The sequence below is a fragment of the Anopheles cruzii genome, chromosome 2 (genome assembly GCF_943734635.1).
Source record: "Anopheles cruzii chromosome 2, idAnoCruzAS_RS32_06, whole genome shotgun sequence".
NCBI classification, from domain to species: Eukaryota; Metazoa; Arthropoda; class Insecta; order Diptera; family Culicidae; genus Anopheles; species Anopheles cruzii.
In genome coordinates this window covers 8,005,872-8,022,146 of record NC_069144.1, presented here as the reverse complement: position 1 = coordinate 8,022,146, position 16,275 = coordinate 8,005,872, and the positions used below count along the sequence as shown (strand labels likewise).

Genomic DNA, 16,275 nt, shown 5'->3' with positions numbered 1-16,275 from the left:
AGTTCCATTATTGTTTATTTAGTTACGGTATTCCTATCATTATTGACATTTAAAAGTGACTTTCGTTTCACATAAGGTTGGTTGTCCACTTCCGCGGCTGCCATGGCAAGATCCTTGTTGTGTTCACTTACGTTTTAAATGTGTGTATGTGTGTAATTTTCCTCTTACCGCCCTGAATTCGTTGAGGTGTTTTCACTTTTAGTCCTGTCCGGATGAGATTTTCCGATCCTCTTGCGCCTTTCTCCCAATTTTAGTCTAAAAATGCTGCATAAGTATAACTTCTATTAAGTGTTACAGGGCATATCCACGCCACGGAACGGGTGCCGTATGTGGTTCTGTGGCGGGCAAAACGAAACGAAACCGGCTGAGAGCCTTCTTCTGGTCGGGGTCGGGGACTTCCCCTTCCGCGTGTTTCCGAGGTTCATAGTTTACCAAAACGGTTCCCAACGGGCTTTGCGGACGTTTCTTCTATCGTTCCCGTTGTTGCTGCCACCAAATGGTTGCTTAATTTTGTTTGATTCAATCGGCCGTCCTCTGGCCTCGCACAACGATAACGATTTGTGTTTTATAAACTACCGGCCCTAGCTGCTTGCTCTTCCTGGAACTAATCCTTTGCTCGTACCAATACAGAATCTACAATCGAAAGAAACTACTCCGAAAGGGTGTGTGTGTTAAGTGCTTAATGCTCTTACCGCTACACAAACCAATAGCATCTATATAAAACTATATTCCTATTGCGCCAGCAAAATAAATAGATTTAACAAAACAAACTGGTCAACCTCTCTAGAGTACGCCACCGCCGGTCACCCGGTCACGTTGCCATTTTCCATGCACTTTCCCCAAAACGTCACCATTTTCCCTAAAATCTTAGCAGGCGATGGGCACTTTTTCACACCGCGCTACCCGGCTACGGTTGCTTCGATCGCCCCTCAGGCACAGTCACGAGACTGGTAGAAAAGGATGTACCCCGTTTCCGACGATTTCTGAATATCCGACGTCAGCCCGTAGAAATCCTCGATGGTGGAAGCCTCTATTTTCTGTGGAAAGTGAAAGAATCTCGGGTAAGCCTCAGCACGCCGACCGACTCCGACGTAAAACTTACGTCGACCATGTCGTCGTCGAACAGCAACCAAAAGCCGTGGCTTTTAACGATGCTGATGTAATGGCCCCGGTTCGGACCGGAACCACAGTGGATGACCACCGCCATAAGGTCGTACAGTCGGTCGGGGTTCACTGCATCATCGGACTGCAAGCGGGAAAAAGGGGTATAAAATAACCGATAAGACGACCCCGCGCCCATCTCAACCGGCTTACCGTATTGAAGAGTCGCAGCTCGAGCGGAAACACGACCCGGTGCGACACCTTGATGTGGCGATTGTACTGCTCCATGTACTTGAAGCGCTTCAGGTGGAGCGCCAGGATCATCGGCAGCTTCTTGACCCGCATCCGCTTCTGCGCTTCCTGGTAGCTGCAGCAGTTATCACATTTGAATTTGTTATCACTACACAACGTTTCCGTGTTGCTGAAGCACCGCAAACAGTGCGTGATGCTGGTGTTCTGATCGACGTCCACCTGTAGATCGAAGAAGTTCTCGTCCTTGCTGCTGACGGTCTCGCAGTTCAGGCAGCGCGTCTCGCTCGTCAGGATACCCTGGAAAATCTCGTGCACCCACGTCGGTTCCGTGCTGCTCGCGTTATCCGGCGGCCCCAAACTGCCGGTATGGCCTCCCGCCGTGCCATTGCTTCCCGTGCCGTTGCTGATGTTGTTGTTGGTGTTGTTGCTGCTGCTGTTGCTACTGTTGCTGCCCTTCCCGGCCGGCGCCTTCGCCTGGTTGCGTTCGGCCAGAATGATCTCGTTGATGTGGTTGATGAGAAAGTTGAGGAACTCGTGCGCATCCTGCTGCATGTAGTTGTCGAACTCTTCCTTCTCCTTGCGCAGCCGGGCGATGAACTTTTTCGGTGCAATCGAGCCCACCTTCTTCTTCTGTGTCGCTATGCTGTAGAACAGATCGGCCAAACAGGACAGCAGCGTTTCCTTCGTGCGCCGGTTCTTGGCCTTGTACTCTAGCACCTTCTCCCGGAACGGTCGACAGAAGTAGAGCGCCTGCAGCACCGAGTTACTGTAGCAGGTGTTTCCGAACTGCAAACAAAACGCACACATTACGGAACCGGACGGCACACCGGAGCTACGACGCCTTTTTTACTTACGTTGACCAACCCAAAGTAGTGCTCGTTCGGGGGAAACTGATCCGATCCGATATCACGCTCGAGCTGGGAAATGTTTGCACCCTGTTTCCGGCCACGGCCACCGAAACGAAAACACCGAATGAGGAGAAGGTCACATCAACCCACGGCACACTGCTTTTACCCCGGAGCCCCGGAGAACGCCAGCGACTTACCATTCTGTTGCGGTGAGCAACATTAAAGCAATCTTTCGTCCGGTTATCTAAAAAATTCTACAAAACGCGGCTCACTTCACAATGACCTCGGCATTCAAGGTGGGAAAACAATCGGGTTCCGTTGCTAGATGTTTGGCGAAGAAATTCTACCACTTTATTGACATTTTTCTCTCCGCAAGTGGAATCACTTGTCTCTGTCGTGCACGTGGAGCGAATGAAAGGGAAGATGTGCTGTCAAGAAAACGTCAAAGTCATCTGGATTCTGGCACACGTCAAATGGGTGAAATATTTCATGAGCAATACAAATCATCTCAAATCGACGGTTTAATTCCTTTCTTTATTGCTTAAATGATTTCAAATTACTTCTACTTTCTGTGCCTTGGCACTGCTTCACGGTGCCCCGTTTTGCATAAAGCCTGCCATTGGGCTGTGCGTTACGTAACGTTCTACCATTACGGTGCATTTTGTTACTCACTCGCATACCACTTCTCCTAAGACTAAGATCTACAATTAAATACACATGGCGTACATAAGTAGTAGAGAGGGAGTGCTGAAATGTATATACACCTGCCCTACGGACCGGACCGAAACTCTCGTCGGTCAGTTCTAAACTGATTCTAATTCTAGAATGTGTCCCCCGCGGTTAGCTTTACGGTACGGGCGTCATTTGTGTGTAACGGTTGCCTCGAGTTGGGCCTGTATCTGCCGTACGGCCGAGCTGGCTACGGCGTGTCGTTTCAGGAAGCTATTGATCGATTTCATCGACCGATTCTCGACGGCATCGACCACGTCCCAGTCAACCGATAGGCTGCGCAACTTCAGTGCACTATTTCGCAGATTATTGACCGTCACCGAATCATCAAACGTGCCGGTCTCGGTGCCGGTCTCACGACTCACTCTGTTCCCGATCGCTGGGCCACCACCGTTCACCGGATGCAACACTTTCCCCAGCGCCAGGCTCGTATCGTCCAACAGCGGTTTACCGACGGCCTTCGTGGTGCCACAGCTTCGTTCCAGGTATCGCTGGGCCACGGGATTTATGGCCACCGGCACGTCGCGGCTACTCATCTGGTTTACCCGGAACTTGGTGCGCTTCACGGAAGCGGTACTAATCGACATCGAGTTCCCGATCGCCGCCGCCTGTGACGCTTCGATACTCTTCATCTGCCCTAGCGGAGGTTTCCGGCGACCGATGGTCGGCGTGTCCGGCTCCGGTTTCGACTCCTGCTCGTCCACTATCACCTTCTGCTGCTTCACGATCGTCTTCCGGACCGTGGTCGAGGGGCACATTTTTCCTTCGCCACCACTCGCGAAAGTCGTCGTCGTCGTTGTGGTGGTTGTGGTGGTCTCGCCGGAGTCTTTTTTCTTCTTCATCCCCGAACTGGTGGAAGACTTCTTGCGAACCTTGTCGGTGGTGGTGGTGGTGGTGGTGGCGGGCTTAACCTCCTCCGTAGTGGCCATCACACTCGATTCACGGGACACATTCCGGTCGCAGAACTTGGTGTAGTTCTCCTTGAACACCGAGTCCTCGTTGCAGAGGCTGATCGATTTCGGCAGGAAGCGGAACGTGGGCAGTTTGAATGGGTCGTTTGCCAGAAAGTCCGGCCGTTGGGCCAACTCGTTCAGCTTATTCTGGGCCCGCGAAGTGCGGATCGTGTGGACCTTCGTCTTTAGGTTCTCCAGATCGCTGTCCAACTCCTGCGCCGTGCTACTGCTGCAGCTACTGACCGTTGGGGACAGTGGAGCTGTGGTGCTTTCAGCTTCGAACGGGTCACCCGTCACGGAACCTTCCAACTCCTTCGCGACGTTCGTGAGGGAGAGTTTTAGTAAATCGGAAAGCTTACGCAAATCGTCACGTACCTTGGCCCGTGGCGCTTCGTTCGGGTCTGCCGGGCGTTCACCTAACTCGCCCACGGTTGGTGGCACCGTGTCCGAGGGGGTTTCCGATGTGTCGGCTTGTTTGTCTGTAAGTGGGGACCGATCTGTAGAGAGGCACAAACCATACGCCGGTCGTACATCAGTGTCAGTGTCAGAGGAAGTGTTCGCGGTATCGAAGGGGACGTGTCCGCACGGAACGATGTCCGCCGGTTCGGGGCGGGCATCCGGAGCCAGCTTAGTAAAAGCCTCGCATGCAGCTGCTCTACAGTTTGTCAGTTTACTAAAGCTACTAATACTGCCAATACTATCACTATAGCTGCTGATGCTGCCACTACCATTAATACTACAGCGATCACTATCTACAGCTACACGATCGGTCTCGCAGCCTTCAAGTGCAGCGTTACTAGCGTTAGTCGTTACGCGCTCTGAACTGTGGTCAGTTGCAGCTAGAATTTCATCAACGCAATCAGTAGCCGCTTCCGGATTGGTGTTAGTAGTGTCGTTAGGCTTCGCTTCGCTCTTTGTCGCATCGACAAGCTGTTCTTCTTCCGTTTCCAACGATGAATAACCTTCCGGGTGTTCCTGCACTGGCTCGTCTCGCTGCTGTTCCGAAGCTTCAATGATGGGCACAAAATTGCCGTTACAGATCAAACGTTGAGTTCGATCCTCGCCGTCGTCATGGTGATCATTGTGGTAGTTAATGAGGCTATCAAGGTTGCTGTTCCCGTTCGGTGTGTCGCTTCTGTTGATAGTGTCCTCTTCTTCGGCGGTTGAATCTAAAATCGCCGAAAGGCCATTCGAATGGGAAAGAAGCGAAAAACAAACCAAGCGAACGGCTAATTAGTCGCGTGGCCTCTAAATCGCTTACTACAAAGCGGCAGCAACAGCAAACGTAACCTCACAAACGAATACGAACTAAAACTCGAAACCTACGCCAAATCGGTTCTACTTTTTACGGTGGATTCGAGGCGCGCATTAGTCTCGAGGCTCGCTCAACACTATGTACGAAGAAGTCGGTAGATCGGTGCGCTTACGGTAAGCTGTATTCGAGTTGTTCGCATCCATTAGCACCCACCACCATCATCATCATCAGCAACATCCGGTACCCGTCAGTCGGCATAATCGGTCGCAATGTATTAGTATTAAAGCGGATAAGAAAACGGGAAAAAAGCAAAGAGGAAGCAAAACATGTTAATGAAGCCACAAAAACGAGCTTTTGGCTGAAGGATGTTAATGGTCATTTGGGCAGGATGTGGAGCAGTGTAATGCAAAATGGTTACAGTGTTGTTGCTTTCGAAAAGAAATCTTTCCAAAACTGTCTTTCCCAAACAAAAACAGGATAACAGGAGGGTTTGCCAGAGCCATTAGAATGTTAAATGGGAGCTGAAGGACTCAATAGAAGGGGCCCCAACACATTGTTTGTGCTGCACAGAAACGATGCACACGTATTGATAAAAACGCGGGTTAGTTACAGAAAAACGTAATGCCCCACACTATCACCGGCCACAAGGGAAGGAGAGTGAGTTTGGCCACACGAGCCGCTACTTAAAAACAACATAATCATTACATTTTCTCATGGTCGTCGGAAGGTCTTCGTCGAGAGGGGGCCGTCAGTTGTGTGATCGTCATCGTTATGAGGCGTTGGTCGTTAACTCGGCGAACTCTCGGGCTGCGCTCGGGGAATTCGGCTGAAGTGGTTGGTGATTTTAGCGGAGTGGTGAGGCTTGAAACTGATTTAAAAGACGCTTCCCGACCCGACCACCACCCGCAGGAGGTCACGGGTGCATTAACTTAAGTTAACTCTATCTTCGCTTAACCGAGGGTCTTGTGGAAAATTACGAAACGCTAATGTCGCGGGGAAACAGTATGCTCAGTTTACTGTCGCGATCTGCGAAATTGGGCAGAAGGGTAAGTAGCAAAACCAATAGGCGCACAAAGGAATGGCCTCCCAACGGACGTCGTCCGTTTGTTAATTTGATCAGAAGCGGCGGTTTTTGGGGAGAGTTTCGATTTTATATACAGCCAGCCCGCCAGCCGATACCGTTGGCGAAAGGTGCAAGAAATGATCGCACAGAGAAAGAGAGAAGGAGAAAGACAAGTTAACGTTAGTCTTCCGGGTGCTAGGAATAATGTACACGGTGTGTAGCAATAGGAGCAATAGGATGCTCAAATTGAAAGGAAGAATGATGCGGAAAATGGTATCTACATCGATTGATTGATGCGAACTGAGCTCGTCCTTTGCAGCTTTTGCTCACACCGGCAGCATGATTAATGGCTGGGAGTTAGTGTGTCGTCTTTAGCTCTGCCAATGCGTGTTATCTTAATCGTTTCGGTTTTCTTTTTCTCAGTTTTCACGTCAACGTCGATGATGATGATGAAGATGATGGAGCTAATGGAGGCTGATGAGGCTGCACGTGTGGAATGGTGCCACACGAAAATGAACTGAAGCTAGAGAACCAAGGAAACGGCACACTCCGTGTCACGACGGAAGTCCACTTACCGCGCGCTATGCTACCACGGCGGCTACCGGAAGTGGGCAGACCGGACAGTTCCGGCAGCGTGGGCCGCCGAAGTTGCACCGAGTCGCCGGCCGGCGAGATTATGTTTTCCGTGTCCTGCTCGAACGTGTATCGGTTGTTGGGCGTTTCGTTCCACTTGCCAACCAGCTCCTTCAGGTTGTCCTTATCGATTTCATTGGTCTAAGGGTCGGACAGACAGGGCAACTTAGCGAATGAGATTATGTTTTAAAAGGCTTTTGCCCCCATACCGTGACGTTATTATTGTTGCTCTCGAGCAGGATCGGTTTGAAGGTGGTGATCGATGGCCGCCGGTTCGTTGGCGTATACTGTGGCTTCCGTTTGACCCACTTGTGCTTCAGGGCGTCCTCAGCCGACAGGCGCTCTCTACAAACGAATGAAGTAAGTATTTGAATGCCCAACAACTATTTTGTTGCCTGCCCCCCCCATGTACTCACTTCTGCTCCTTCACTAAACACCGGTTGATGAAGTCGATCGCTTCCTCCGACACGTTATCGAACGCTTCGTCGAGAAAATCGTACCGCCCGATCGTGATGTTGCCCATCGTCTGTATGTCATCCTCGCCGGCAAACGGCGACAGACCGGAAACGCTACAAAAATGATGCTCCCGATTATAACAACAACCCACCAGAACCGCCGCCGAGCGCACTTACAGCACATACGCGATCACGCCGACGCTCCACATGTCGGTCGCGAACGAAATCGCCTCAAAGTTGACCACTTCCGGAGCAACGAACTCGGGCGTACCGAACAGGACCTGCAGCTTGTTGTCTGGGTCGTACTCGCGGGCCAGCCCAAAGTCGATGATCTTGATCCGATTGCCGGCCTCCGTCAGGCAAAGGATGTTCTCGGGCTGGAATCGTGCGGGATTGGAAGAAGATCACAGAGAGAGAGTGTCGTGACGCCGGGGGGGCCGACGCCGCCGCCACCACCGCCGCTTACCTTCATGTCCAGGTGAATGATGTTGTTGCCGTGAATGTACGCTACGGCGTCGCAGATCTGGCGCATGAAGATCGAGCAGGCGCGCTCGGTCAGAATGAACTTCTCGTCCAGCACCCGATCGAACAGCTCACCGCCTTCCACACTGTACGGCGCGCGCGCGGGGGAGGGGGGGGGGGATGGTAAAGTAGTTAATTTATTACGCGAACAACCTAAGCGCCAGCAAACCCGCCACACTTACAGCTCCATCATGACGCAAAACGTTCGATCGAACTCGTACGCCGCGTACAGCTGCGCGATCTTTGCGTGGTGCAGAACGTTCATCATGTGAACCTCCCGCTCGATGTTGCGCCGGTCGCCCTTCTTCACGATCTGGATAAATTTGGCCGCCAACCGGACGCCGGTCGACTTCTCCTTGCACTTGTACACCACACCAAACTTCCCTCTAGAGAGAGAGAGGGAACGAGAAAAAGCAATATCGAATCAGATCGGAAAACCGCAAAACATTTCCATGGTGGCCAGCGACCCCTTCGAGAGCGAATGGACCGCAAAAGTATGATAATCGTCCCGCAAAAATTCCAGACATAATCCGCCATGCGGTCGATGGAGACGCCTGGTCATTTACGTTTTAACGTCAGTTTCACTTTCCGAATGGCTTAATTAATTTGAACGCTCAGAGATACCAGAACGGACCGTCGCCAGCGGATTGCCGTGTATCCGTTTCGAGCGTGTCAATGCGTGTGATCGTCAAATGTTTGATATTAATCACGGCCGATCGTCCGATCGGTCATTAATAAATAAAGTTCGTCCTTTGACATTATTTGGCCAGCATTTGCCGCCACCCTTTTCCCATTTTCGACCAGAGCTAATGCAATTTTGAAACACGTGCAGCCTGTGAATCATGTCGCTAAGCCCTTCGGTTCGGTACCCGACCGCATGGGCCGAAGGGAAAGGGCTGGTGCAATGTATCACCACGTGACAAGCGATTCAGATGGTAGATGGTAGAGCGATGGTAGGGGTGGCGACACACTGAAACGGCGAAACAGCTCGATAAAGCTGACAGATTAAGTGGCCACCGAAACCGGCCCACGAGACGAACAGGTGTTGCCGATGGAACAACAACTTCGCTTTCACCTTCTCTCTGCCAGTCCTTCTTTTTTCATTCTCATTTCGGTAGTGGCCGATGGCCGACCCCTGTGTCCCCTCCCTGGATAGGAATTCGGTTCTCGGTTCGGTTCGGAAGCGGCCGCACTTAGAGACGCTGCTGCTCTGCTGAAAGATGGACTCTCGGTCGACGGGTTTCAGGGGACCGAACCGAACGCGAACCGAACACCGTTCTAATTTTAGGAGCCCGTCCAATGTCTCGTCCGTCTGTCGCTTGTCCTCCTGGTGCTTGTCACCAGGCTTTCCTGACGGAAAACCGCTGCAGAGCGGTGCTGCATGCTTTGACTGACCTGCCGAGCTCGCTGCTCAGTTCGTACAACTGTTTGGGGTCCAGGCCGCGCCGAATCTCCACCTCCCGGTACGGGAACGCCGGTGGCACATCTGGAAGTGCAAAATATGATTACTGAAATGTCTAAACTCTATTTTAATACTCAATATTACTAAACCGCTCAAAAGATCGGCGTACGATAATAAATCATGGATTTCGATACTTTGTCTTTGGTCCCTTGTTTGACCGTTGGTTGACCGTCAAAATCAATCGAGCATTTATTTTGCTGTTCTGTGCAATACACTCGAGTGCACTTGAACTGTGTCCGAAGTTCGCTCGAAATTCGCGTCGCCGTCGTTCGCTTATTGGCACCAGCACCGGGTTGTTCCCAGTTGTAGTAGTTTTCATCCTTATCTTTATTCGCGCACACACACACTCAGTCGATCGCACGAATTGTTGATGTCTACAAATCACCAATAAATAGAACGCTACTGAAGTGTTTACACTGTCGTCCTTAGAGCGCATTGGAACTTTTAGATCACTTTGGTCGCGAGGCGACTTTGACGAAGCAACGACCGAAAGATGGCACTCGGATTGGCAAATTAAGTCGCCGCCCGTCCGGCAGCAGTGTTTCTTCCTCGTCCGCATTGGCACCGGGACCGAGATTGAGGAAATAATTCTTGGCACAGGACCATAGCCACGATCTGCTCGACGGTGGGACGACGCGGAAGAGGAGCGCGCCGGATCGGCAACAAATGAGCTACGCCGCGGACAACCGTACATGGAGAGTGGGAATTTATTTGGCACGCTCGAAGCGGCGCGCCGAAAAATGTGCCAATTTAATCGTTCGTTCCCAATCATTGTCGCTAGTGCCGAAAGGAATTTGGCAAACGGTAAACATCCGGCGGTGATGAAAATGAGCGAAATGAATCATAAATTTGCATGCATCGATAAATCGCGGAGAAACGGGTTGAATAATCGCGCTGCAAAATGAAGATATGACAGCGTGGCCGAGTGGCCGAGAAAAATTGCTCAATCAATCTGGCGCGGGTTACGAAACGGTGCACTAAATTAGAACGCTCGATTAGAGCCAACACAGGAAGGCACTGAACTTTCTGAAGGCACCGCACGGTCGGACGGCCGGATGCTGGGGCACAATATGGCGATTATAATTAAACCACGGCCAGTCACGAATGGGAAGTCTTTCCGCTGCAAAGTAACCATGCATCCGAGCATGGCCTTGGCGTTGGCGTCCTCACGCCAAACATTAGAACATCCGCGCCAGTTGCTAGCCCCTCGAAGGCGAAGTTTATTGGCCGCAAAACTTAAATGATTTGTCAATGCAGCAAATGTCCCATTGGGTGACGTTATTTCGAGAAATAGCAATCCCGGAGCGAAATGGGCCGAATCAACCCTTGAATGGGAGGCTGGGCAACGAACTCGTATCCCTATGCGGCCGACGCGTCTAACGCTGCGCTAGAAAATAAACAAGTCCAATGCATCTCGGCTTGACCATGGCCAGGTACCGGAAACCTCTCCGGTTTGCTTCGTTGTTTGTGTCCGACCGGATTCATTCATACACCGAAGCTGGGCGCGTCCTGCAGCGATCGCGTCTGGTTTTCTCGCGCCTCCGAATCGTTTGTTTCGTGGGACCGTGTTCTGCCATTAATCTCGTGAGCGGAATTTTCCGGCGCGGAACTACACGACCCCGAGACGATCGCCGTGTTTGGCTTCCCGTTCATCAATCATCGCGCCCCCGGGGTGGGATCCCAAATGTTTCTCCCTAATCCGGAGCGGGGTTTAAACAAAAAGCAAGGGTGATCATGCGTTTCCCGTAGCATGAAAACCGGGAGTTCAACTTGAGGAAAATGATTTACAGTTCTCTGATGGAATGTCTTTATTCTCGCTCGTGTAGACGTGAACTGAAGGATCGAGCCGAAACGCGCTCGATCACGCGTGGAATGAGAAAAACATAAAAGAGAGAAATAGAGAGCCATGGCGAAATGGCGAAATGGCGAAATGGTGAAGTGACAGTACGTCAAATTCAAATTGTAACGGCGATAGTATACAATATACCGAACAAAGGGGAAAGTGCCAAAGAAGCGAACCAGCTCCGGCCTCGGCAACAACATATCATTGATTGAAGAACCGATTCGGATCGATACTTCCGATATCGCTTCGGTTTAGTTTCGGCGGTTGGTTGGACCAACCGCCGGCTCCAAAAGGCTACGCAATACGCGTACGCACGTCGTTTAGCTAATGCGCAAAACACGTCGACGTTTGCGTCGATGACGTGGCAGCGCAGTGTGGTGGCGGAAACGGAATGGTGTTTGTTTGGTTGACGCGGCATGGCGCGGCCGCTGGTTTACGAAGCGGATGAAAAATTATCGCCAAACTGTGCTGCATGCGGTGTTTGGCGATTCGGCTGTTTATTACCTTCGTTCAATCACACCACACACGTTAGTGCCAAGCGATAATCTAACTAAAATAATGGGTTTCTTAATCCTTTTTTATAATCTAACTGTACATTACAATTTACTTTACTACTCTCGCCAACTTAAACCTTATCCTTCTGCCTTGCGGCAACTCAATCTCCATCGTCGATCCCATTCTTCGTTTGGAGCAGCAGCTCCCCGGTGACACGTGCCATCCGCAAAACAAAGAGCGCAGGAATGTACCGAAATTAATGTGCTGAAAGCACGGCTTTCGTCGCACAAAACGCGCACGGCCACAATATGGTCACAAGCAAATGTGCAGCAAACGGTTACACGGCTATTAATGTGCGCGGTACTCCCACGGATCCTGTCGAACGGAACGACGCTCGAGCTTCGTTCACGGTATAAAAAAGGTAGCAAATTGTTCAAAATAAATTGTGTTTACCCACAGCCAGTGGCTTGTGACGATCGGCGTGAAACAGAAATAAACGAAAAAAGACCGAAAGTAAAAAAAAGGCAGCACAAAAAGTTGGCAAGAAAGTACATTTCGCAGCTCAAGTTCAAGTACTGCACAACTTAGGGTTTAAATATGGGCAACAAATCGGTACAAGACGCTGTGTTTAATGAACCCATTGTTCCACCGTACTAATGGAGGCGCTTGGTAGCTGATGTAACGAATATCTAATGAAGATCAATTTAAATTTCGTTTAATTTAGCTTTCGTTTGATTTGACGTTTCTCAAGCACCCCAAAATTAATGGCCGCATTCTGGCAGCGAAAGCCATCCACTTACCTCCCATCGGGTCCGTTTCGTCCACGTGAATCATGTTGGTTTGTGTCTTCCGCTGGTCCGTCCGCTCTGGTTGACGGTTTGCTGTCACCGGTTGGGGTGTGCGAAACTCAAGGTTGTTGGAACGACCGAGCAAATGTCCACTTCTTCTAGTTTCGCCTTCTTCAACGCAGGGGGGTTTGTGGCGGGATTAGTGCTTCGTTAAGCTCCCGCGGTTTGGACGGCTCGTCTCAGTTGCTGGTGCTTCTCCTAGCTGCTCCGTTGCTTGTACGTCACCTGTTGGATTCCGGAATCCGGTGGTTGTTGGTGGAAGTAAAGAAATAGAAAAATCGTTTAGTAAATTATTTCCTTTCCATTAAATGCACAAAAATTACAGCATTTATAGCCGGTGGCGGCCCGAATGTTTATCTTTGATTTCAGTTCCTTTCACTTTCGGCATTCATCGAGTTCAATGGGAAAGTTAATCACCGTGTAATTGCTGCACTTGACACTGCACCGGGCCACTCGGCCCTAACAAAACTAACCGCTTGTGCCAAGCGCCAACAATCGTTTCCTTTCCCTCTTCTAACCTTTCCGTGTGTTCACTGTCGCTTTCCTCGCCGCAAGAGCCGTACGCTTCCGCTGTCCTGCGTGACCGACCGTACCGATCGATCGATAATGCTTCAATGAGTTCACATTCTTCGCGTGCCCCAAAGCCTCTGGCTTTCCCTTTCGCACGTTTCGTGTCCACCGATCGATCGATCGTGCGTGACACGATCGACAATTTCTGCACGACGTTCCGATGGCGGTGGCGGCGGCGACTTGCCAACGGCGGTCATAACCATGACCGTCACAGCCGCGGATCGAGCCGAATCGGGGACAGCGCGCGCGGCAGCAGAGAAGGTTAGGGTCAGGGCGGTCCACAGCGGGCGTGTTACTTCCCACTTCCGGCCCGGGGGGGGCAATGTGGCAAGTAGCGTGCCCGCTACGAACGCACCATTCATTCACCTTTCGGTTTGGTGCGAAACAGGCGGTTTTGGGCGGGTCGCGTGGGGGCCGGTGATTTGTGGCTGGCGTTTCCTTTTCCGTGGACCGGAAGCGTGGGCACGCCCGCTCGTGCATTTTTGGGGAAGCCGAGTTTTATGGTACGGCGATCGTTCGTTTTACAGCTCGGAAGTGGTCACAATAAAGGATCATAAAAGAAGCCGCCCGAAAGGGGACCCAAATATGGCCAGCAAAAAGGGGTTCCCGAATGGATTCCACTGGATTCGGGTACGCCATTTTCGCGCGGACGCGCGTATCGATATGCAGACAGATGCGATGCGGATCTGGGACCTGTTTTGAGCGTCAGGAGGCCAACAAAACACGCAAACAGTCGCTCTGGCAAAAAACAAATCCACATATTTTCCGCACCACAAGCACCCGAGCCGCAGCCGCACTCGACCCTCTGTGTGTTGGAGATGATTATTTTTGGAAATTGCCAACGAAGTCAACGATTGAGCGCGTCTGCGGCCCCAACAGCAGCAGCAGCAGCGTGGCCCATTCCGAAACGTCAGCGATCTTCTTCGATCGACGGCCCTCGGTGTGTGTGTTGTGTTGGATGACGTAACGCGCACCTCGCCGACGACGACGTCGACGGGGCTCCGTGAAAGACTTCACATGAAATCGATCAACCGCCAGACAGTCCCGAGGGCAAACAAAATTCCCCCGTTATTTAGAGAAGAGAACGAAAGAGACAGGTTCTGGGGTTCGGACGCTCGCATCATTCGTGTCACTCCGGGTGGCGTGCCGTCTCCGGCCCACTCGGAAGGGCCAGAAATAAACAGAGGCGGCCCTTTTTCTCAAGGTTAGTGCACACCGCTGCCGCCACAGCGATTAATTTCCATTCGGCACCGCTTCCCTAGTCTCTGTCGCAGGCGCCGGAAACCGAGCACCCGCCGGGCGTCAGCGCCATCTGCCGGACGCACGGACGGACGGAATGAGGTTTTTGCGCATTCCACAACACTGACCCGGTCGCCATAAAAGTGGACGGTTTTTTTTTTGCGTTTCGGACACAGGGAACCACGGCACGGCGGCGGGACAAGCACAAAAAACGGGAATTGGGACGAATGAAAAATGCATTCTCAGCTCAGCAAACGTAGTCGCCATCGCGACGGTGTGACGTATGGTTTCTGTCGTTTTGGCATTTTGTCCTTTTGTCCTTTTGCCGATGCGGGTCCGAAGAATGGGAATCAGTTTCTTCGACCGAAATCCATTTCCATTTTCTGACCATTTTTACATCGTGTTGCTGTTCGGAGTTTGATTCAGAGGTTCAATATTCACCTTAATGGCGGCTAATGCTGGCGGCTGCAGTTGAACGAAAACAGGTTGTCACTTTGGTGGTATTTTCGTGTGTTGCAAATATCACGCTCGGCTCACTAGAATCGCACACACACACACGCACACGAGGGATCCACTTGCACCGGGAACTTGTTTTTCTATTTGCTGGCCACTTCGCTGTTCTCTTTGCAGTAAGTGGAATGCGCACGGCAAGACAAAAGGACACACCAGTTTCGTCTTCCTTATTTGCTTGGGTTTTGTTTGCGACACTGCGGCATCGATTAGAACCTCAGACCGGCAGCCCAACTCGTTTCGGGCCGGAATTTGGGGTGGAAAAACTCCTTAGCACTCCTGCTGGCTGTTTTCCACCGATCGCTGGGGATCCACCGAAACGCTGGGGATAAAACGCTGGCCGTCCTATTTTCTGGCTTGCTCCGATCTCGATCACTCCGATCGCACGTCGTATCGCACCGAGAGCAGCACTAAGAATCACTCACCGATCCGGTCCGACCACCAGGCGGAGGTTCGAAAACGCGGAAAACGCGCGCGCCGCTCGAACCGCCGTAGCATAGTTGGCAGTGGGTTGAGTTGCGCCCTGAACGGCCATGCGCCAGCCAGCGCGATCGGCCGAGTTCCGTCGTGGTGTGAGTGGCACACGCGATGGGGTCGTGAGATCCCACACCGACGGTTGACCGTGAAGCCGTCGTGGACTCTTATGTTGCCACACTTATACCGGTGTACGCGGTGTACTCACGAGAGATAGTGGTGTGGCAAGAGGTCAGCGAGGACACCTCTACAGCAAAGGCCCGCGCCACGCCACGCTAATGAATCAACCGAAGGACACACGGATGTATGCAGCACCAGAACGGAACGAGACGCAACGGAAACGTCGGAAGCCGTAGGAATGTTTCGCGGTCGCCAATCGATTGAGCCGGTGTGTTGCTCCTCCTCAGAATGGATTGCTCTTTATTTCTGGCAGCCAAAGCCATGCACAACCTGCTGCCTGCAACCTGTTTCCTGTGCTGGTGGCGAATTAGTTGCGGCACACTGAACGATTCTAGGAGATTCTGTGCAATGTGGCCACCGGCGGGACCAGACCATCATGGCACCATCTGTCCGAAGGAGGCGCCTGGTTACGCGTTGAAGGCGAAAGAATGTCCCCTTGAAAGGAACGGGGAACACTTAGACACGGGCCGGCTTAGAAAGTGTCGTTTCACAATCAACTTTCCAACCATTGCTGCTTCGTTTCATAATTTAGGAAAATGATATAAGGTGCCACAAGAAATAACGGACAGTACTTAATTTGATAAATAATTGTCTGTCACGCTGTTTGTTTCCCACCATTAAGAGGGGGGCCAACAATTATTTAAACAGGCTTCACAAATGCTCAAATTAAAGCAAGTTTCCTTACCATATTTCTCTTTCTTCGTTCGAGGTGAATAGTTTTACTTTTCAGAAGATTACATTAGATTAGAGGAACATACTCGAAGTGGTACAATAAATTTGATTGTTTAACATAAGAAGAATCGATAGAAGAATCGATGATAGAATCGTTCTAAACGTGGAAAG

The 16,275-nt window shown here is 51.3% G+C and overlaps 2 protein-coding genes across 2 annotated transcripts; both read right to left on the bottom strand.

The window, feature by feature from the left end:
- Positions 1-19: 19 nt before the first annotated feature.
- Positions 20-2,559, bottom strand: LOC128277912 (ubiquitin carboxyl-terminal hydrolase 46). Its single transcript, XM_053016516.1, has 5 exons — positions 2,399-2,559; positions 2,208-2,288; positions 1,315-2,139; positions 1,103-1,246; positions 20-1,037 (listed from the first exon to the last, which is right to left on the bottom strand). The coding sequence occupies exons 1-5, from the start codon at positions 2,399-2,401 to the stop codon at positions 930-932; spliced, it is 1,161 nt and encodes a 386-aa protein (XP_052872476.1). The 5' UTR covers positions 2,402-2,559; the 3' UTR covers positions 20-929.
- Positions 2,560-2,731: 172 nt separating this feature from the next.
- On the bottom strand, positions 2,732-15,159 carry LOC128268957 (probable serine/threonine-protein kinase DDB_G0278901). Its single transcript, XM_053006275.1, has 10 exons — positions 14,710-15,159; positions 12,412-12,684; positions 9,207-9,297; positions 7,994-8,197; positions 7,756-7,897; positions 7,467-7,666; positions 7,251-7,403; positions 7,044-7,179; positions 6,777-6,975; positions 2,732-4,380 (listed from the first exon to the last, which is right to left on the bottom strand). Exons 2-10 carry the CDS (start codon positions 12,443-12,445, stop codon positions 3,062-3,064), a joined length of 2,478 nt encoding a protein of 825 aa, XP_052862235.1. The 5' UTR covers positions 12,446-12,684; positions 14,710-15,159; the 3' UTR covers positions 2,732-3,061.
- Positions 15,160-16,275: the final 1,116 nt, after the last annotated feature.